Below are 22,344 nucleotides of genomic sequence, written 5' to 3' on the forward strand. Positions count from 1 at the left end.
GCGGTTTCTCCACGAGGGGGGAAAAAATGTATGAGCTTGTTCTGCCTTAATGTAGCCTTTTCAAAGATGTAGAAAACCTTACTCCCTCCCTCCTAACGACAGTCAAGGCTCCTTTTATAAAAAAAGCCAAGTCAAGGCGCAGCCCCCTCTTCACTTCCTGCTCAAGAAGGCAGAGTGCTCCAACGTGTTAGTCCCTCCCTGGCGCAAAGTGCAGAAACCTTTCTAGTGTGAAAGAGGGCATATTCCATTTTTCCACCCACTAGCAGCAATATTCCAACACTTCAGGTTTTCCAACAGTCTGTTTTTTCTCCAAGAGCAGCCAACATTCAGCTGTTAAGAAAACAATTTTTTTGCAAACATGGAGAATGCTTCATTCCATTGCAATCTTCATAGGTACACTTCAGTCCTACAAGAACTGTGTTATTCACAGAAATGCGGCCAGAAACTGCTGTATTAATGCCTTACAAGTTACACCTTGGCACTAAATGCACATTGAATTCGAGTCTTGTAAGCTTTTAATATTTAGGCAAGTCTTCTGCCCCTTGGCTCCTGCGAGAAAATAGTCTTAAGAAATACACAGGGCATGCCACTAGAATGGTTTAAGAAGTTCCAGAGACAGTAAAGATTGGGTAATAATACAGAATATTATATATATTATTCTGTATCAGAGGAATTAAGTGGAAGTCTCCTTTTTCATTCAATAAAACAGTATGACAATCCAAAGTTTTAAGTACTACTGCATCATCTTACTTTCTTCAGTATTAGTGAGCAACTAAGATGCTTAAGTCCCCACATCACAAAATTCAGCATCTCCATCTTGTCTAAACTGTTGCAACGAATAGCTGGCATTGGAAGGGATCTATGGAGGTCATCTAGTCCAACCTCCATGCTAAAGCAGGTTCACTTTGAGCAGGTTGCGCAGGATTGCATCCAGGCAGGCTCTTAGTATCTCCAGGGACGGAGATTCCACAACCTTTTTTGGGCAGCCTGTTCCAGTGCTCCACTAACGCAACCAGGGGCTTGTAACCACAAGCCCCGGCGTGCCCTCGGGCAGAGGGGACGCAGCGTTGGCCTCCACAGCGTCCTCGCTGGACGGCTCAGTGGAATCAGCGTGGGATGGGTGCGTGCGCTGGCTCCTCCTCAGAGGAAGCACGTCGGGCAGCCGATGGATTAGGCTCGCGTTTGCCTGGAGGCAAAGAAGGCGGGAGGAGCTTCTGGTGTGGGTTCCAACATGTTTATTTGCAGCAGGGTCCCGGGACCAGAGCAGCCTCGAGGAAAAGCGGGCTAGCCCCTTTATGGGGGGGTGGAGTAAGGCAGGGAAAGAGAAAACAACCAATGGGGTACAAGCAGAGGGGAGGATACAATTTTTCAGAAGAAATGGGGAAAACAGGGAGGCAGGAGTCATAACAGGGAACCAATTAATAACTAAAAAAGGGAGAACTTTCTGGAACAGGGGGAAATAATTTAGGATTGGGAGCCACCCAGGGGGAGGTAACCTAGATCTCAGTGATCTCTTCTGGTGACTGACATTTGATGGTTTCAGCTCGAAAGCAGGCTGAGCCACCCCAACACTCCACCACTCTCAAAGTAAAGATCATCTTCCTCATGTTCAGATGGTAGTTCCTGTGTTTCAGTTTGTGCCCATTGTCCCTTGTCCTGGCACTGGGCACTGCATTTCTTGCTCTTAAAACATGGAAATAACTACACATTCACAGTAAGAGCATTGTAATTATACACAGATCAGCACATTCAAACAAATACAAGACTTGTAATGACTTTATTTAGACACATTTTGTGTTTTCACTGTCAGTTTTGACAGATGGGTGAAAGAACACAAGCTGTTCTGCATTCCACTTTTAATAAATGTACAGTAAGCCACAGCAGAATGCAAGCTGGAGAAAAGTTTTGTCAGCATTTTCCATTCATTTTGCTAAGTGCCAACACTATTTTGGTTTGCTTGTGCTATGCTTATGTACACTGACCCCTCTGGGAGAGGGCTTCAAGTGAGATGGAAGCTCTTAGTACGAGCGGATGGCTGGCGGGACAGTCTGGCAATCCTGCTCGTTCAAAGTTCTGTCGATCACTGGTCTGTACTTCAAGGTAACCTGAAGTAAGAGGGAACAAAGACTTTAGGACAACAGGATTCAGAGAATGAGATCCAAAAAACACCAACAACTATGATTTTTATAGGATCAGAATTCAGTTCTTCCTTTGAAATACCATAAAGCAGTTCTACTAAACACCCAACAACAGGTTTTGTCACCATTACAAAAAAGCTTTTGAACTAGCCACAAGGGGAAACACAATTCCAGCTCAAACAGCCAAGTCACTTCCCAAAGATCAACAGTAACTTCTCCCAGTTATGCCTACTGCTCAACAATGGAATGTGTTCAATTTTGTGACAATCATTTGCAGGAGTATCACCATTTCCAAGGCTGTTTATGAGAAACAGCAAAAAAGACTCTTAAGCACCAAGCTCAAAGTACCTTCCCAGTTGGGATATCCACGTAGGAAAGCGTGTGCTTTCTCCAGTGCTCCTCAAATGGCTTCCGCTGTTGGCCTTGGAGTGGCTTAGAGTAGTCAAACTCATCTACCCGTAACTAGGAAGAAAATGAGATTAGTATAGATCAGAAGCTGTATCTGCAAATCACCTCACAGCCACAAGATTAACTGCCTTTCAATTACACCTGTAACCCAGCATGTCTCTGGACAGAGACCAAGCTCTCTGTAAACACTGCCCGTATCCAATTTGAAATGCTCAGGCTTAGCAAGGGCTCTTTCCTTGCTTCAATTATTCTGTTTATGCATCTCTATGTTCTGTTTATACATCCATGATATTATTACTACAGTCCTGTTTTAGAGGTCTCTCATCACTCAGGTGTGCACATGGAACTCTTCTCTAGATCCTTCCCAGTGTTTCATGGATTGGTCCCTTTATAAATAACAAATAAGAATAGATAAAGCAGAATAGATAGGACTCCAAACAAATAGTACACTAATCTTAACACTGAAGACTGTACTTTGAAGAACTTACAAATCTAAAAGAATCCACCTGAGGACACATAAAGGAGATTCAATCCTACGTGCAGGTCACAGAAAACATTTATACCTTATAATCCTCTCTGGCATGGGCACCCCGGGACTCTTTGCGAGCCTCCGCAGCATAAATGGTTTGTAGAGCACAGAGCATCAGGTTCTGCAGTTCAAGGGTCTCCACCAAGTCAGTGTTCCACACAATACCTGGTAAAATATTAAAATACTATGGAAGATGGTCTACAAACAAGAGAAATACACGTGAGTGAACCACAGGTGCATCATCAGTTGCACTTAAATAACCAAGTTCTCCTAAGATACACCACAAGACATGGCAGTTTATCTGTCTGCATCATGATCTGCTCAGCTGGAGAATGAAAACTGAGTGTCCAGCCTATGAATAGTCTTGCTACTTTTTTGCAACTCCCTGGCCTTTTCAGAAGACACTGACAAAGTTCGTCATTCATCTCAGTGTTTGGACAACTTCACATCATGTTCTAAGAGCAGTTTGTACCTTACACATTTAAATCCAATTTCAGTCTCTGCTTCTTGGTAACTTTACACAACCAGAAAATGACTGGTAAGGTCAAGTATTTTACCTGATTACCATGTTTAATAAGTAGGGCTTTACAAAATATTTTGAAAGATTCAAAATCTTCAGCCAAACATTCAAGAAACACATGAGGTTTACAGAAAAAAAGAAAACCAAAACCATCAATACACTTCCCAGAGTACTCTGGGCAAGGTGTTCTCTGCTATCAAATTACCTCTGTCAAAAGTCTTTAGATGAGCCAGATCACCATAAATTTGGCTAAGTTTCTCACAGCCTTCTTGGAGTACAGAACCAGTACGAAATACAGCAGCATGGTTTTGCATTGCCTGCAACACAGTAAAACAAAATCAGTTTGATATGAAGCATATGAAAGCAGATGACTTCCTTAGCTTCAGCAAAGCTTGATACAGAGTTGTTCTGAGCTCAAACTTGCCTGCAGTCTGAAAAACCCCCACTTCTTCCATTCACCCCAAACAACTGAAATCCCACTCTGTTATACAGCAGGTAAACTACACAAGAGGAATAACTATGAAGGGAAGAAGGAACTAACAGAAGTGATACAACTTTTGCTGCACAATCTTCTCACACACTTTTTACTTCTGCATGGCAAATCCTTAAGTCCACTTTGCCAAGTCACCAAACTCCACTGTTGCTTGCAGCTTGTCCCACCCTGTCCCCAAGAGCTTCCCCAGGCTTACCTTCTGCATGTTAAGTCGTGCTTCTGAAGTCCTTATGCTTCCATCAGCAAACCTCAACTTGTCAAGATTAGCAACTGACTCTTCACCAGCATTTGGTTTAATGGGGGGAACTGGCTCTCCTAATAAGAAAATTCCAGTAAGTTTGGTAGTCAGGCTTGGGTTTGGTTTCTGGCAGTTTCATAGACTGGTAATTACTAAAAATCAGATTTGACTAAAACATAATCTGTTTTCTTCCTCTGAGGTACACAGTAAGTGTAACTTTCCTGAAGTCCCACCAGTTGTATCATATATTTAGAAGTTCTCAATGGAATATGAATCCCATTCTTTCCTATAACAATTAATAGAGATTTTATAGGTTTGGCAAAATTCTGCTGTTCATTCCTTCGAAGCAGCACTTGATGAAAATTCTTCTAAACTATGGAATAAGCCTGTGGAATAACCTTCTGCTATGCTTTCCTTGTCTCCTCACTCCCCAACCTCCCACCTCTTCTTGGATGTGTAAGGGACCAGGACAAGTCAGTAAGCTTGGCAGTTAGACATGAGCCTGGCATCTTGCCTCTAATACGGGAAGCCACGTGTTACTGGGCAACAAAGCAAACACAGCATCTTACCAGTACAGTTCATCTCACATGCAGCTTTGCATTCAGATTAACAAACCCCTTCCTACAATTTCAAACTCTAAAGAGCCACAGAAGGATTTGAAAAAAATGTTGGCATAAAGCCAGACACAATAGACACCATAAAATCTAAGCTGATTCCATGAGCAATCACCAGTCTCTGCAGTTGGTGTAGTTTGGAGATTAAGCAATAAGAAAATGGACAACTACTTCTGGACTCCAGCTGCTCTGGCAATACAACTGGCACTTCCAATATTTTGTTAGGAGTTGGAAGGGAAAGCTTTCTTCTTTGTTTCTCAGGTTGCTGAACCAGATTATTTAAAAATATCTAAGATTCAGCAGTGAGAATCCAGGGAATGAGATATTGCAATTTTTAGCCTCTATCCCTTATCACTTGCATGTCGGTTCTTCTAATAAATAAATCAGCAAGGTGGCAGCAAATTCCACTGTACAAAAAGTGCCAAGTGTAAGACAGATTACATTTTGATGTAGAAGATGGTGCAGGACGTAGAGAAGTCAGTCTTCACATTCAATATTCTGTGGTAATTTGTCAAAATCCTACCTGTTCATGCCAATAGCATTGACCCAATAGTTCTAAAAGGATCAATTACAAAGCAAACAGTAATGTCAAAACAATTGCATGGCAAAGAACACACCTACAAAAAGCATAAACACCGATTTCTTCCTTTTCTAATAAATAAGAGCCTATGTCTATCATTCTAAATTTGAATCAGGTAGCAACAACTCTTCATTGGGCAGAAATTACATCATGAAGGCAAATGTCTCTAGAAAAGTGAGACTTACCAGGCTTGCATGTATTTGCAATAGTCAGGGCACAAGCACGACCGAAGACCACCAAATCCAGAAGGGAGTTAGCTCCAAGTCGATTTGCACCATGGACAGATGCAGAGGCCGCTTCCCCGCAGGCGTATAACCCAGGCACCACCTTATCCTCACCATTCACGTGTGTGATCACCTGACATTGCACACACTCCATTAATACCCAGCTTTTTTAAACAGTCTGTAACAGTGCAAACCTCCTTATCTGCAGAGGCCATGTGGATGTAAGGATGGAACACAACAACCTTAAATTTTTTCCAACTCTAAACCCAGAATTACCTTAGTTCTAAAAGGGAAGTAGTCATGTATGCAGTATGTAAATACAGATGGGACTAAACCCCAAGATCTCCTTATGTATGCTTATGAAGAGTGCATGGCTCCATTTCACCACAACCCTGCAGCAAGTCAGAAATGCACAGGAATAAAGTCTGATCTGCACACGCTTCTAAGGCAAAATTTCACACTGAAATTTAACAAGTACAATACACAAAGAGAAGAATTCAGTTGACACCATCACATTGACTTCCAACTAGTGTCAGTTGGAGGATCTGCTTTAGTGTTTAGATTACATGAACTAGAGAGGAATAATACACGTTAACTCATGTTACAGAATGCAATAGAGCCCTACTTTGATCTGTGTTCAACTATATTATCCTCAGCTTGATAAACAGAATTGTTGTCACACGTGACAGTAACTTCATTTTAGCTGATTCTGGGGACTCCTGCCTCCAGATTGACTGGAACATGGCTATCAAGTTATTTAAAAACAAAAAAAAGACTGTGTGTTTTAAGTACTCTGACATCATTATTATATTATTATTAAAAATTGTATTAATCATCCTTATGTTTATGAAAAACATTCTTAATGCTTTCCTATTTGGAAAATAATTTTTTAGTATAATGATAAAAATACAGTCCAAAAGTGATGTGTATTCCTTACCTGTCCTTTGTAGTTAGTAGGAATACCTCCCATATTATAATGCACAGTAGGCAGAACAGGGATAGGCTCTTTAGTGACATCAACTCCAGCAAATATCATGGCTGTTTCGGAAATCCCTGGGAGACGGGTTGCCAGCTGCTGTGGTGGCAAGTGGTGCAACTGCAGGTACACATGATCTTTTTCAGGACCACAACCCCTGGCAAAAAAAAAGCAACACTGGAATACACAACAGGAATTTACAAACACTAGTAGCATTTCTAATCCAATCTGTTTCATCTGTGAAAATAAATAAGTTCTTTTTCAAATGTTATCTGACAAAAATTAGTATCTAGCATATTTAATAAGACTGTGGCACTGGGGTGAATTGAGGCCATTTTCCGACTCCCAGTTTTCTTTTCACAATAATTCACATAATTTAAGACTTTAAATTATTACATCTCTGCAGAAATATGTAAAAATTAGATAATTAGTCAAGAGAACAGAGCACCAAATTATTTTAATTGTTTGTAGTAAGAGCATATACATTAAACTTGTTTGAGCAACTGTCTCTAGACACTGAATTCAAACAGGAGACTCTTAACATCATCGGATCTCTGTCAATATCATTAGGAACTAACAAGAAAGATTTCTGCCTCACACACAGAGATCAGCTTAACAGTCATTAAAGCTCACTCTCATGAATTACCATGTGCTTATCAAATAAAGTATTGCAATTCCTACAGTCTAGTATGATTAAGTATTTATTCTGCAGCTTTGTTAAGAGCATTTAACTAACCTTCCTTCACAGATTTCTATGGTCATAGAGCGAGACACTACATCCCTAGAAGCCAGATCCTTGGCAACAGGTGCATATCTCTCCATGAATCTTTCACCTTGACTGTTGATTAGAATACCTCCCTCTCCACGACATCCTTCTGTGATAAGGCAGCCAGCCCCATAGATACCTGTTCAAGAAAGAAAATGCCAGCAAAGGAGATTCTCTACACAGCTTCACAAACGTTCATCAGGATCATGAACACTGAATAAACAAGGTCTTCTCAAAATAATGCAAGCAGATCAGAAGGGCAGATTTTATACCACCCTAATCATACCACCAGGAACTGTCCCTCAAGATTACAAAAAGAAAAGTGTTGTTAGTCCTTTCAAACACTCTTTCCGAAAGGTAAGCAAGTTGATCTGGAACACCTGTAGTATTTCAAGTATTAAAACTAGAAGTGATCTGCACCCATCAATATGTCAGGAGAATTTTATGAAGACCTTGTAGACCTTCAGCAATTATTTTAGAACTTTTAATAAACCAGAAGTTGATAATCTCAGGGTCCATTTGCTCATTTTTGTTCCCTCTTCTCCTATGCTAAAGCATAGGATGACTTCAAATCCTGTGGAATGTAAAAGCTTACTCAGTTTTCCTTTAGAGAAGGAAGGCCTACTTGTTATCCTGCAGCATTGGTCATCACAGAAAACAAAAATGCAAACTAACTCATGCACTTGATAATTATCTTAAAAGCTACAGAATTACCATATAAGCAATGAAGCTTTAACTAGAAAAACCTTAACTAAGTCAACTGAATATTGGATCTCTATGATACAATAACATTGCAAAAGTATGCAAACCATTTACAAAAAATCACATCATGAATTAAGCTGAAGCATTTAATTAGCTACAAATCTAGTTTGTGATCATTGTTATTCAGTTTAGATACTGCTCATGTGCTATAAAACCGCAGTTCTAAATATATACCTGGACTTCAACTACCCCACTTAATATAGAATTCCCTAACATTTGCACCTATCCTATGCCGTTGCTCTTGCATCTAATATCAAACCCCTTAAAATATTAAGGACAATGGAAATACAAGTTTAAGAGGTGGTTTCAGCTTGTAATTCATAAAACCTGTTAGCATTGTAAAGACAGCACCTCAAAATACTTAACATTGCTCTTTAAATTACAACAGCAGAGACCTTTCTCACGTTATATCTTATTCTCAAATTTATATTCAACAAGTTGCAGACAAGTCTAAACACATCACAAGCAACTACTCAAGTGCTGCAGAAAAGTGCAAACTGACGTGAGCACACCACATTTCAGGTGACATCAGGCTGGTGACCTGTCACTAGTGGGATTCCAGAGGACTCTGTCTTAGGCCCTGTGCTCTTCAACATCTTCATAAATGACTGGACACAGGACTGTAAGGGATACTGAGCAAGTCTGGAGATGGTACAACACTGGGAGGAGCTGAGGAGCTGTTGATTCCCTCCAAGGCAGGGAGGCCGTGCAGAGAGACCTTGACAAATTAGAGGACTGGGCAATCACCAACTGTATGAAGTTCAACAAGGGAACATGCCGGATTCTGCACCTGGGCTGGACACAACGCTGGATGTACAGACAGACTGGGGAAGGAGATGCTGGAAAGCAGTGCCATGGAAAGGGACCTGGGAGTCCTGGTCAGTGGAAAGTTGACCATGAGTCAGCAGTGCCCTGGTGGCCAGGAGAGCCAAGTGTGTCCTGGGGGGCATCAGGCACAGCATCACCAGCCAGGCAAGGGAGGGGATTGTCCCGCTCTGCTCTGCACTGGGGCTGCCTCACCTCGAGTGCTGGGGGCAGTTTTGGGTGCCACAATATAAGAATTAAACTATTAGAGAGCATCCAAAGGAGAGCCACAAGGATGGTGAAGGGCCTTGAAGGAAAGCTGAATGAGGAGCAGCTGAGGTCACTTAGTCTGTTCAGCCTGGAGGAGACTGAGGGGAGACCCTATTGCAGTCTACAACTTCCTTGTGAGGGGAAGAGGAGGGGCAGGCACTGATCTCTTCAGTAACCAGTGACAGGACCCGAGGGAATGGCCTGAAGCTGTGTCAGGAGAGGTTTAGGTTGGATATTAGAAAAAGGTTCTTCACCCAGAGGATGACAGGGCACTGGAACTCCCACCAGGGGAGTGGTCACAGCACCAAGCCAGATGAAAGTTCCAGAAGTGTTTGGACACAGGCACATGGTGCGACTCCTGGGGTGTCCTGTGCAGGGGCAGGAGTTGGACTCAATGAACCTGGTGGGCCCCTTCCAATTCAGCATATTCTGTGATTCTGTGAGATTTTAAAACAACACAAAAATCTGTTCAACTCATTAAAAATAATGCTGTAAGTACTATTTCATATTCTGTACCTGTAGGGTGAAACTGCACAAATTCTAAGTCCTGGCAAGGAAGCCCAGCTCGTGTGACCATGGCAGTGCCATCACCAGTACTGGTATGAGCAGATGTGCAGCTGAAGTAAGTGCGGCCATACCCACTACGGAACACAAAAGTCAATAGAATTAGCAGGAAGAAAAGTTAAAACATCACTAGAACATACCACCAAACTATGCTGTTTGCACAACTGTGGAAGTAGAGAAAAGGGTTAATAAGAAAAGTGCAGAAGTTCAATCAAAAGAAAACAAAACTGGTTTAGCACAGTGATGCTCAACCATATTTGAAAAATGTCTGGTGACAGAAAAAGAGTACCAATTCCAAAGCAGGATAGTTAGGTTAATATCAGAAGCTTTCTGCCAGAAAAAAAAAGTTATTTCAGAAAGTTCTCTCAATCCATACCATTCCACTTCATTTGAACTATCACTAGCAGTTTTATAAAAAATAGCATATAACAATGGTTTAGATCCCCCTGGTTTTATATTCTTAGATTTAAAAATTTAGTTGGCCAGGTACTAAACATGAATTATTACACTGCAAACATCTAGGTTAGCCTCCAACATTATTGAGAACAGCCAATCGGCCGAATTTCAGGACAAACTCTCAGAAGAAACAGCAATGTACATATTCTATGCACCTCAAAGTACACAAGCATGAAAAATGTATCAGAAAGACAAATTTATAAAAGGTTGCCTACATAATTTATTTGTAAGTGTATCTTTTACAGATACATTTATAAATATTTTTCATATTAAAATAGGACATAGCCATACGAAGCAGAAGACTGATGCAAATAGCATTCTAATAAACATTCTAACAAACTTTGCAACCAAGTAATGTTAAGTTACACTCATATTATGATAGTTTCATCCTAGAACACTTAGAATTACAGTGGCAATATCTTAATGAAACAGTTTCTTTGGAATGTTGACAAAAGCCGTTTCCTACAGGAAATTCAGAACTCTACAGACAGACACATTGGTAGCACTGCAACTATGGCTGTTTTAAACAGCACGTTTTAAAAATCAAAGACCGTCTGAATCATATATATTACTCTTATATATTCTTACTTTATGCCATTGTTCTAGAATTCAAAGTTAGGCCTCATACCAAATTTATACATGGTCACAAAATCAGCATGTGCCTTCTTTCAGAGGGAATGACTGAATTAAGTTATTTTCCTTTAAGTGTGGGGAGGAATGAACCCATAAATTATGTTTTGTCAATCAAAGTATCTTCTCCACGCTGTGGATCTGAATACATATACGAGCACACAAACTTCCAACTGATAACGCTCCCAAGTTTTGGCCCTTCATCCCAAACGTTACATTACCCAGTGGCAATGACCGTGTTTTTTGCCCTAAAACGATGTATGGTTCCATCTTCAATGCAGAGGGCAATAACACCACGGCATTCTCCATTCTCCATAAGCAGGTCCAAGGCAAAATATTCAACAAAGTAGCTTGTATCGTATCGTAGAGACTGGAGGAAAATTAGGAAAGGAACTTTTACTGAAGTAACCTCTCTTCAAAATTGTGAATACGCATGGGCGGTATCAGGATAAAAAACATCCCCACCAACTCTCACAGAAGACTGTTTCCTCGTAACTACTTATTACTGAATTTGCTAATTAATCTGTTCTAGCTTTAAAAGATACAAGTAGCAGCAAAAGCACTTAACTCTGAGCAGTCATGAGCGAGTCAGCAGGACTTATCCTTTCACTCTACACTTGGCAACACATTAGCCAGCTGCAGTGCTCCATACATGTACAAGCACGTTGCACTTAAGCTCTCCCAGAGACATGGCAAACACCTCCAGGAGCCCAATAAACCAGCAGGAGCAGGAGGCACCTAGTCAAACATTCTTTCATGCCCTCAGGGATCAGAGCAGTGTTTGGCAGCATTGAGAATTTGTATGGCAGTAGCACGCACATTGTGAATCTGGAGGAGAGCAATTAGCTGGCTACCAAGTAAATAAAAAACAGTAGCTACCGGGCACTTGGATTTCTGGTTTCAAGTAGCTCACTACCATTTTCAAACAGCCAGAATTTCCTTCAATTATCGTTTGCAGAATTAACAGGCAGACATGCTGGAACACTAGTCACTTACTTGCCATAGAACAAGCTCAGGAATGCACAGTAGGCTTTAATTCATTTACACCTTGTTTCCCCCTCCTCCCAGTTTGAAGACGAGTGAAAAAAACTGCTGGCTTGTGCATCTTTTCAGAGTTCCCCAATGCTGCTGTGTCAAATTTTTGGAAAAAAAGGGCTTTTGGGGCAAAGTTTACATAAATTCTCTTTGGGTCTAGTTAACAGACACAAAAGTACCAACAGTGCAGAACTAGTCCAGACCAAAAAGCTGACACTAATTAGTATCCATTGTCTTCATCCTTCCACATTGCCTCAGGAAGGAAGATAACCCAGAAATGCTATAAGCCAGTCCCCTGGATTCCTCATTCATATGTGAACAGCTAAATGTTTGTTTGCTCTGGGATTGATTTTTTTTTTTTTTTTCAACCTCTTGGGGGAAAAGGGAAAAAAAAAATCAGTCAATGCAAATGCAAAAACCCAAACCAAGTTTACTTCACAACTCCTTACCCTGCCATACAGAGTATGTAAGAGTGAATGTCCAGTCCTGTCTGCAACACAACAGCATCTGTGGGCCTGTCCTCCTTTTCCAAACTGAAGACTCTGTCCACCGAACGCACGCTGATAGATTTTTCCTTCTTCAGTTCTGCTGAACGGCATCCCGTAATTTTCCAGCTGTTGAACCCAAATACAAGCATCAGAAGCTATTGCTTGTGCATCACAATACAAGAAGTTATTTTAAGGAGATCTCCTTGGAAGCTAGCCTGTGTTATTTATAACTACAGCTGACAGCAAATCCCATGAGTCTCACCTCTATCACGGCAGCTGGGGCTTGCTCAGTCATGTAGTGTATGGCATCCTGGTCACCCAGCCAGTCCGACCCCTTCACTGTGTCATAGAAATGCCACCTCCAGTTATCATCCTCCATGTTGCCCAGAGCAGCATTGATCCCTCCCTGTAAATGAAAATCCATTTTCCTGGAATTACACTACTCAAGTACAGCTTTAGTAGGTTTACCTTGTTTCTATTAAAAATCACACACCAGTTATGCATCTATGTACAAGAAATAAAGTCAGATTTAATGTGGCTGTGAAAAACCTGTAAACTCCTCAGTTTCACAATGGCTTGTCCTGCTGTTCTGTGTGAAACAGTGAATCACAGTTACACTCAGGGGAGACAAACAGCACTGCATTTTGATAATGTTTGCAAAAGGGGAAGAAAAAAGAGGCAGTATCATGAAATGAAAACATAAGGGGAAATAAGGATTTTAAGAACAACTGGAAGTGAGATTTAAAAAATGTGTCTTGCAACATCATAGGCTTGGAAGCCAAATGAAATGTACCTGTTACTTACTATAAAGTTTGGCAGGGATAGGTTAATGGTTGGACTCTTGTGATCTTAAGAGGTCTTTCCCCAACTTAATGATCCTGTGATTCTATGATATATTACCCCCCTAAAACGTTTCTACTAAATATGCAATATTTATAAAAAGAAGCACGGCCTTGGAACAAGATGTTCAAGTGCCCCATTCCTAGAAGTGTTAAAGGCCAGGCTGGATGGGGTCCTGAGCAATCTAATCTAATGGGTAGAACCCCTGCTCATGCAGGGGCGTTGGAACTGGGTAACCTTTAAGGCCACTTCCAACCCAAACCATTCTGTGATTATTCTACATCCAAATCAGCTTTCTGACAGCAAGCATTTTTTAAACATTTGTTCTGCCTCATTTCTCACCTGTGCAGCAACAGTATGAGAGCGGGTGGGAAACAGCTTGGTAACACAGGCTGTGTTAAACCCAGCTTCTGACAATCCAAAGGCAGCCCGCAGGCCTGCTCCTCCTGCACCCACAACAACTGCATCGAACTCATGGTCCACTACTGGGTATTGGGTAGAAATCTGGAAAAATAAATCAGTTTGTTATGATCACAAATAGTTCAAGAGAGGTCAAACAATTTTCATAAAAACACAAGCAGGATAGCTATAATGTTCTCAATGGACTTTTGCAGCAATTGCTACATCTGTTATCCTCTCTTGGCTGGAAACCATCGTTAAAAAGAGTCAGGCATTTCAGCAACTCCGTCTCACGAAATATTTAACGGCAACTTCCACTAAAAGCGTGATGTTTCCTGTCTGTCAAGCATTTAGTGCATTAGTGAATCACAATATAAAAAGTACAAACATACCGAGTCAGAAACCTTTGTGGAGGCATTTTTCTTTCCATAGACTGTGAAGTGCAAGTTCCGTGCAGGAGCCTGGCACGCTGCTGGCCACTACGGAAAGAAGCCAAGACAACTATTATGGAACAAATGTTTCCATTCCAGACTTTCACCATTCTCAGCTACCCTACATTTATAACAAATCTTCACTTACCACTGGTAGCACATATACAAGAATATTAATGTATTTTAGAGCTACCTGCAATGAACCTCTGGCTTTCCTATAGTCATGCCATATAATCAAAAAAAGTTTGACTGATGAAAGAACAGCCTGAAGTTAACAGGGCATCCCAGGCCATGTATTATTTACTTCACTAACAGTGACCAGCCTCTCAGACCCGTCTGAGGCTGCACTGACAGAAGAATGTATTTGCAATTAATGCTGTAGTATTCTTGTAGTTTTTCATAATTAAGCAAAGATGAAGACAGCTTTGTGGAAACCATAGGAAGTAATGGAAAATTACTCTCCTGTCAAGTAATCCCCAGAATTGGAATTATTTCAGGTGGTCACAGTACTGAAAATTAAAAAAGGTTGTAGGGAATTGTCTTCCAGCTGAGCATTGCTTCAAAAGTCAGAGATATTTCTCTTATTCTTTATGAAATTAGTGACCAATTTGGAACCATTTATTAATACAAAAACTAAGCACAAGGGTGCAAGTTTTACCCTTCTGCAATGTCACTCCCTCCCCCCAACATGTTCAAAACCGAACCAAAACAACAAGCACTGCACCCAAACCTACTCAGTATGCCACCTTTGCTTTGATGGAACAATCAGAATTTTAGTCTCCACCTCTCCAATGTATCAGAATCTGGTATTCCTTCTTTACAGAGTTCAAAAACAAAAAGCCTAACTCAGAATGTACGACTGCTGAGAACAGCAACATAAAACTATGTGTGTGACCTGTCCAGTGACATCAGCACTTCCCTATTTGAAATATACTCTAAAATTCACTGGAGTCTTATCTGCCTTTTCCAGCAGCTGTTACATTCATGGTTCAATCACCCTACAATATGTTAACAAGGAGCTCTTCCCTGCCCATTACTTCCAAATGTGTACCTCTTCCATCATCTATGAAGTAAACTACAGTACAGATTCCTCAACCCTAGTTTTATCATTTCTCATACCACTTTCCTCAAATTATCTTCTTGCATAACAGCAGATCTTACTCTGCCATTATACTTGCTAACACGTTTCTGGTTTCTACTGTCATCTTGGAATGAGAGATCAGTCTCAACACCTATTCACAGTGCTCTACCAGCACTCTCCTCCAGGCAGCTCCTCTCTCTGTTCCACGCTGCTGTGTTACCAGGCTTTGAGTCCGAACAAAAGTCTGCAAAGCAGAAAAAGATGTTGCACTTTTCTGAAGGAAACACTGATTGCAGTGATCCTGAATTTTTATGCTGCCAGGAAGATCACGACCCTTGTGAAACTTAAGGTCCAGCCAGGGCCAACTCACTTCCATCTAAAACATGGAGACACTCTTTAAGCCTTTCCCTCTCTCTGTAGTTGTCTTTTCTGCACTTGCTTTGTAACACAAGTACAACTACAGCTCATTTTTGTAATCCCAAGCTCTTTATGGACATGCAGGATGAGAACAGTGAGAAGAAATGAAAAACTCCCACCTCAGCATGGAGAAGAAGAAGCCTTCACGCAGGACTTACAGCCCAGCTTACAGTCTTGTAACTTACAGTCCAACACAAACCTGCCAGACACCTCAGCAGCCCTTTCTGGCCACAATCACCAGCCAGGTTCAAGCAACTCAGATACACACTAGCTTCCCACACAGGTACAGAATCACAGAATGCATTAGATTGGAAAAGGCCTCCAAGACCATAGAGTCCAACCAATGACCAAACACCACCGTGTCAACTAGACCATAGCACTAAGTGCCATGCCCTGTCTTCCCTTAAACACTTTCAGGAATGGTAACTCCACCACCTCCCTTGGCAGCCTATTCCAATGTCTAATCACCCTTGCTGTGAAAAAATTCTTCCTGATGTCCAGCCTGAATATCTCCTGGTGCAGTTTGAGGCCATTTCCTCCCATCCTGTCACTAGCTGCATGGGAGAAGAGACTGACCCCCATGTTGCTACAACCTCTCCTCAGGCAGCTGTAGAGAGTGATAAACTTCCGCTTAAGCCTCCTTTCCTCCAGGCTTAACAACTCCAGCTCCCTCAGCCACTCCTCACAGGACTTGCGTTCAGACCCTTCACCAGCTTAGTTGCCGTTCTCTGGATTCGCTCCAGCACCTCAATGTCCTTCCTCAGTTGAGAAGCCCAGAACTGAACGCAGCACTCGAGGTATGGCTCCAGCAGGGCCGAGTACTGGAGCACAACCACTTCCCTGCTCCTGCTGTACACACAATTATTGCTGACACAGAATGAGTCTGCGGCGAGCTTTCTACCCCGCTGCTGGACCCGCACCTGCCAGGCTCCTCCAGGGCCTTTCCCAGCACATCCCGTTCCCGCTACCTCCCTCAGTCCCTGCTCAGGGCCTCAGGCTACGGCGGTCGCTTCCCGAGCCGGGAGGCGCGGCCCAGCTATGCCCACAGCCACCTACTTCCAGGAACCTGCCCCTGGGACACGAGTAGAGAGGTCGGTGCCTCTCCAAAATAGCAGCGGAGAGACCGAACTTGCCGGGGTGCGGAGATTACCGGGCGGGTCAAGGTCAAGGAGGAGAGAGCGGAGCCGGGCCGCCGCCGGCGGGAAAACAGGGCAAGACCAAGGGCAAGAGCAGGGACAGGAGCAAGAGCAGGGACAAGAGCAGGGACAGGAGCAAGAGCAGGGACAGGGACTCACCGCCCGGGAAGCCGCGGCCGGGCGCAGCCAGCGCTTCGCCAGCCCCCGCGCAGCCGCCGCCGCCATCACGCACCGCAGACTTGGGGGGCGGGAGGGGAGGGGGAAGGAGAGAACGGACGTGCAGGGCGCACGCGCGGGTCTCGGCGGGACAGACCAACCATGCCGCGAGGGGGATCCCCCGCGCCAGTGCGATCCCACCCCACCCAAGAGCTGCGTGATGGAAGGTTCCTAAACAGTTCATGTTTTGAGCGACAATATCTTAAAAAAAAAAAAAAAAAAAAAAAAAAAAAAGAAAAAAAAAAAAAGAAAAAAGCCTAGGATTGTGTAACTGCCATTATTTTTCCTTGGTGAAATATTGAAAAATGTAGTTCTGCAATACTGTAAGATTCGGCCTCTTTTTCCCTCTGACACCGCCTTAAGTATGACGAAATAAACAGGCCAGAATTATTTTCTGAAGTTGTGGGTAAGACCATTTCCTAAATATAAGACTTGGACAGAAGGGCGAAGGAAAGACTGTATTTTCGCTCTAGGACAAAAAGTAGACTCAGCAAGCCCAGACGGGGGAATTCTGATGCCTCCCACGGCTGCGTTCCGCTGTCGGCGTCACAGGAATAAAAAGGGCCCCTCGGGGGCGGGGACGGACGTCCGGCAGCGCTCAAGGCTCGGGCGAGTCCTTTTGTTGTCCCCCCCTCGGCTCCCCTCTCTTCCTCCCGGCTGATGGGCCGGCCCGGGAGGGGGCGGGGCCGGCAGGTGAGTGGTAGCGCCCGGGGTCCGCGCGCTGCCGGGCTCGTGCGTGGGGGTTCCCGCCGTGGGGGGAGCGGGACGGGGGCGGGAATGGGGATGGGAACGGGGATGGGCCCGGCATGCCGTGTCGCGGCCAGGGCTGCCGCTCAGAGCGCGGCTGAGCTCCCAAGTGTCGGGGCCGCCGTTCGAGGGGCTCGGGCAGAATTCCTAGTCCTCCAGCGGGAGGAGAAGGTGGCAGCGGGAGCGGCCCCGGCCCCTCTGCGCGCAGCTGAGGCCGCGTCTCCCCTCTGTGCATCGCAGGTGCCTTCATGAATAACTTAAACGACCCTCCCAACTGGAACATTCTGCCCAATCGGCGCGACCCCGGCGATGACGGCAGCAGGTGGAACTACGCCCTGCTGGTCCCCATGCTGGGCCTGGCCGCCTTCCGTGAGTAGCGCTGGGCCCCAGCCCAAGGGGGCTCCTGCAGCAGCGCGGTGGTAGAGGCAAGCTCCATCTGGGGACTTCCCCAGGCCTTCTTGTTTGTAATGGCATGAACAAGCACTCTTGGTATCGCTAAGGCAATGACCGCTCCATACATGGAGTTGATTCCAAATGTAATAAGCTCCAGTTTACAAAGCTGTCTCAAGAAAAATGGATGCAGGAGAGCCCAGAGGTAACAACCCCAGATGTTGCTGATGTATATTTATATACTGGGCCTAGAACGTTCTCTGTGCAGTACCTGCATCATAAACCTCCAGTTTGTTTCTCCATTACTTTATTTTCTTTCTCTAATCCAAGTAGTGTGAGTATTGGCAGTAAAAAAAAGAGGGGTACTTAGAGGAAGCATGATCATTTAAAGTGACTCACTGTGAAACAGGGACCACGAAAACAGTTATTGTGGGGACATGTAAATAGAAGTGAGTATCATTTGGGAGGGCAGGAAAGAAAGTTTTTTACGACTTAGTAGCTTCATTTGAGGCATAGCTAGTTAATCATACCCGCCATTGTTACGTGTTATACTTGCATCTGAAGTCTCATTTATATATGATAGGTTGGATCTGGACCAGAGAATGTCAGAAAGAAATAGAAAAAGAAAAGCAAGAGTACTACAAAAAAGAGTCGACTTTACAAAAAGACCTGGAAGGCAAATACCGGGATATAATCACAGAGAATCGTCGCGCTGTTGCTCATCTGGAGGTGGAGCTGGAAAAGGAACGCAACAGGACCCTGAGTTACCGTGAAGCCCTCGTGTCCCAGAGCCGCAAGCTAGTAGAAGAGAGAAAGCTCCTAGAACAGGAGCAGGAGAGGCTGGAGCAAGAAAAACAAGTCCTTTTGCACACAGGAGCAGAAGGTACCTTATACCAGAGTTGCCTGGCAAAGGAAGAAGAGTGGCAACAGAGAGCCAATATTTTACTAAAAGAATTCGAAGAGGGACTGAAAGAAAGACAGGACATCTACTGCAGTCTTATTGTACCCAGAAGTCAGAGACTAGAAATAGAGAAAAATCTGCTGGTTAAAGCAGCAACTGATCCTGTTGCTATGGCTTTACATGTGGAGAGTGGCTTAAAAGATATTTTCAAACATGATCACTACTGTGGCAATGTGCTGAACAGAACTAGAAGTCAAAATGGAAAGCTTATGTGGCTGTATCTGAGATACTGGGAACTAGCTGTTGAACTGCAGAAATTCAAGAGGGTAGAAAAAGCCATGTTAGGAAAACGCTAAGTAGGGGAAGCAGAGGGATTCTGTGAGATCCACCATGCATGGTAGGGACAATCACAGTTGTAGTCCGAAGCTGTTAAATTCTTCTGCTGTGTTGCCATCTCTCCTCCTCCTTGCACTTGTATTTGCATGGGATGTGTGTAGTTCTGGTGCCTTTCCTCTCACTAACAACAGATGCTCTGGTGAGCTGTGCATGCTCTGAAACTCAGTGTGTTTGTGTTGCAGTATAGAGATACGCCAATTCCCACAGGTATCAGAAGCAGCAAAACAGAGCAGAGGCATTTGCCTCACTGATGGTCACACTCCGTTAACGCAGAACAGTGATTTGTCTCCCCCAGGTGCAGCAGCACATTGTGCTCCTTATCCCTCACATTTTACATAGGGTCTCAACAGTCTCCTTTTTTATTACTGTTATTTTTGAAAATTTGTTTAAGCAAGACTGATTTTGAGGCAGATGTTTGGGAGAGACAGTGTTGGAGCCAGCTGCTTGACACATAAATCTTACGTGTCTGTATGTACAATTATATAAATACATATATGTGTGAGAGTGTGTGTGTAAGCATGTGTTAGTATTCTGAGGGGGGGGATTGGTTCGGTCCTGTTTCAGATTAATTAGTCTTGCATTGTCTTCCAGCTTAATCTATAAATAGTGCTTTATGAATGAAACATCCAAAAGATGCTAATTTAAATAACACATAAAGAAATAGACTGATGTCTCATTGGCACTTGGGATCCATTCTCAAATACTAGGGAGTGTATAAACTGAAAGTTATATTTTCATATATTTGAGATAATTTAAGAATACTTGTTTTTTTCTCAGTCAAGGTTTCAGTTGTAACCCAACAATGTGCCACCATTATGGATGTCCCCATGCTGCTGCTTCTGTGTCCTAGGGCTGCCACCTGGTTTGCTTGCAGGAACCTCCTTGCCATTGCACCTGGCTGTGCTCCTTGGACAGGCCCTGTTTGTTATTTGCAGGTGGGAACCTGCAAATGCAGCCTGCACTGGTAGCCACTACTCCCTCTCCACCTGTCTCCCTTCTCCCACAACTGAAGTACATGCTCTTTTCTGCAGCTCTTAAATTTTGGGCTTGTGGTTCACCACTTTACATACACATGACCATGAAAGCCTACAAATATACAAGCTTTGCAAACTTTAAAGAATGGGGGCTTTTTAATTTAGCTAGTAAAATAAAATAGATATGGTAAAAATAAAATAATAGGTATGGTAAAATAATATAGGAAAATGAACAGATCCAGATTAAAAAAAACTAACAACAAACAAATTAAACCAAGTGCATTTCAATACCTGAAATTTCTTAGAATTTTGAGTATACTTTGAGTCCTTTTAGCAGTAGGAACCACCTTTTTTTCAAATGTGCCATGTATGTTGAATTACTTTTTTCTTCTTTCTAATAAAGACCTTAGACCTCAAAGGGGCAGTGTTTACCCTTTTGTTTATAACATCTAGTCTTCTCTGTTACTTTGATTAGTGTTGGTTGGTTGTCAGTTCATTAATTAGCAGTTTATTATTTACTGAGGGCTGGACTTGACAAGCATGTTTGCTCTAGGCAATCATGTAGAACCATGGCTTGGAAGCAATCCAAGCTAAGTGAATGCCTTTCCTGCAGATGTGGGGTTTTTCTCTTACTGTTTTCTCCTGGTTTTATTTTAGTCTGAGCACAGAAAACAGCAAATAAATCTTTTGAAACTGTGTGTGCAACTTAATCCAGTTACTAAGCAGAAATATCTAACGTAACAAAATTCCTGAACAGAATAGATGTTTCCCAACTACTCAGTTTTCCAGTTGAGATTTTGCTCACCTTGGTAGTACTAATTATACTGTTGTGTTAACTTATTAATCTTTTTTTCATACTGATTTTTTAAATAAAGTTTTAGTAGACAAACTTGGAGAAAAAAAGAGAGATCACAAACACCAGAAGGGCCACAGTTTGTCTGGGTGCCAAGTGTGTGCGAGTTGGGAGATGAGAACGCAATGGAGTTACTACTCATGTGTGACACCCTGAGCCAAGCTGCTGCAGCTGGACATAGGCACACACTCAAATTGCCCAGGAGAACAAATTAGTTTGAGTAACAGCCTGTGTGTAATTCCTTCAGGGTGGAAAGTGACCGTCCAGCTGTGGCGCGTGTCACACGTATGTGCAGGCAGTTAGGCTGCTCAGCTGACTGAGAGCAGAGAGCGAATCAGTGCCAGTGTATTTGAGATTCATGCCTTCAATTTGTACAACTTAGCATTAAGAGATCAAGGATTTTATGCTTTTTCTTTTTTTTCATAATTTGTCACTCATATCACTCAAAATGTTGAAAGAAAATATAATCAAGGATAAAATTCTATTTTTTCAGTATAAATACGTACAGTCCAGCCTTACACACTTGATTGTACAGGGTTGGATGCAATGTAGTAAAGGTTTGGTATTCACTTTCTCTTTTTTAGAAATGTCATTTATTTGTACAACTAATTGAAGTATTGTTTCATGGACACTTTGAAGATCATTGTATTAAGAGTGAAGAGTTATTTCAGAAGGCTTTTTAAAAGTGTATAACTGGTTTAGAAGTACCGGTCCTGTTAGTTTCTACCAAAACTCATGTTTGTAGGTATGCAGTGTATTTTTGAAATGTTCCCCCTTTGTAGGTTGTTATGCTGAAAATTCTAATATAAGTTTTATCTTGCCCAGCATTTGTTCTGAATTTGTTAATTGTTTGGAACTGCCCACATATTTATGTAGAATGCAAGAATAATCTGTTTTCAAAGTATTTAATGAACTTATTTTTGTTATAAAATTGTCACTCAACTGTTTAACAATTAATAAAAACCTTTGCATATTTCTGCACTGTTTTGTAACTTGGGCAAGGCGGGTGGGAGAACTGGAATTTTCTACTTTATTCAGATTTTCCAAGCTAATTGCACCATTTTTGGT

The 22,344-nt window shown here is 42.6% G+C and overlaps 2 protein-coding genes across 2 annotated transcripts; one reads left to right on the plus strand and one right to left on the minus strand.

Annotated features, from left to right (window-relative positions):
- Positions 1 to 1,758: 1,758 nt before the first annotated feature.
- Positions 1,759 to 17,065, minus strand: SDHA (succinate dehydrogenase complex flavoprotein subunit A). The gene is made up of 15 exons (XM_069004197.1): positions 16,959 to 17,065; positions 14,127 to 14,213; positions 13,678 to 13,839; positions 12,758 to 12,901; positions 12,457 to 12,621; positions 11,194 to 11,342; positions 9,839 to 9,963; positions 7,457 to 7,625; positions 6,682 to 6,877; positions 5,706 to 5,877; positions 4,285 to 4,403; positions 3,801 to 3,912; positions 3,110 to 3,240; positions 2,487 to 2,600; positions 1,759 to 2,105 (listed from the first exon to the last, which is right to left on the minus strand). Exons 1-15 carry the CDS (start codon positions 17,022 to 17,024, stop codon positions 2,019 to 2,021), a joined length of 1,998 nt encoding a protein of 665 aa, XP_068860298.1. The 5' UTR covers positions 17,025 to 17,065; the 3' UTR covers positions 1,759 to 2,018.
- Positions 17,066 to 17,267: 202 nt separating this feature from the next.
- Positions 17,268 to 22,253, plus strand: CCDC127 (coiled-coil domain containing 127). The gene is made up of 3 exons (XM_069004199.1): positions 17,268 to 17,708; positions 18,003 to 18,131; positions 18,736 to 22,253. The coding sequence occupies exons 2-3, from the start codon at positions 18,011 to 18,013 to the stop codon at positions 19,407 to 19,409; spliced, it is 795 nt and encodes a 264-aa protein (XP_068860300.1). The 5' UTR covers positions 17,268 to 17,708; positions 18,003 to 18,010; the 3' UTR covers positions 19,410 to 22,253.
- The last annotated feature ends 91 nt before the right edge of the window (positions 22,254 to 22,344 follow it).

Source organism: Aphelocoma coerulescens, chromosome 2 (assembly GCF_041296385.1).
Source record: "Aphelocoma coerulescens isolate FSJ_1873_10779 chromosome 2, UR_Acoe_1.0, whole genome shotgun sequence".
Classification (NCBI taxonomy): domain Eukaryota; kingdom Metazoa; phylum Chordata; class Aves; order Passeriformes; family Corvidae; genus Aphelocoma; species Aphelocoma coerulescens.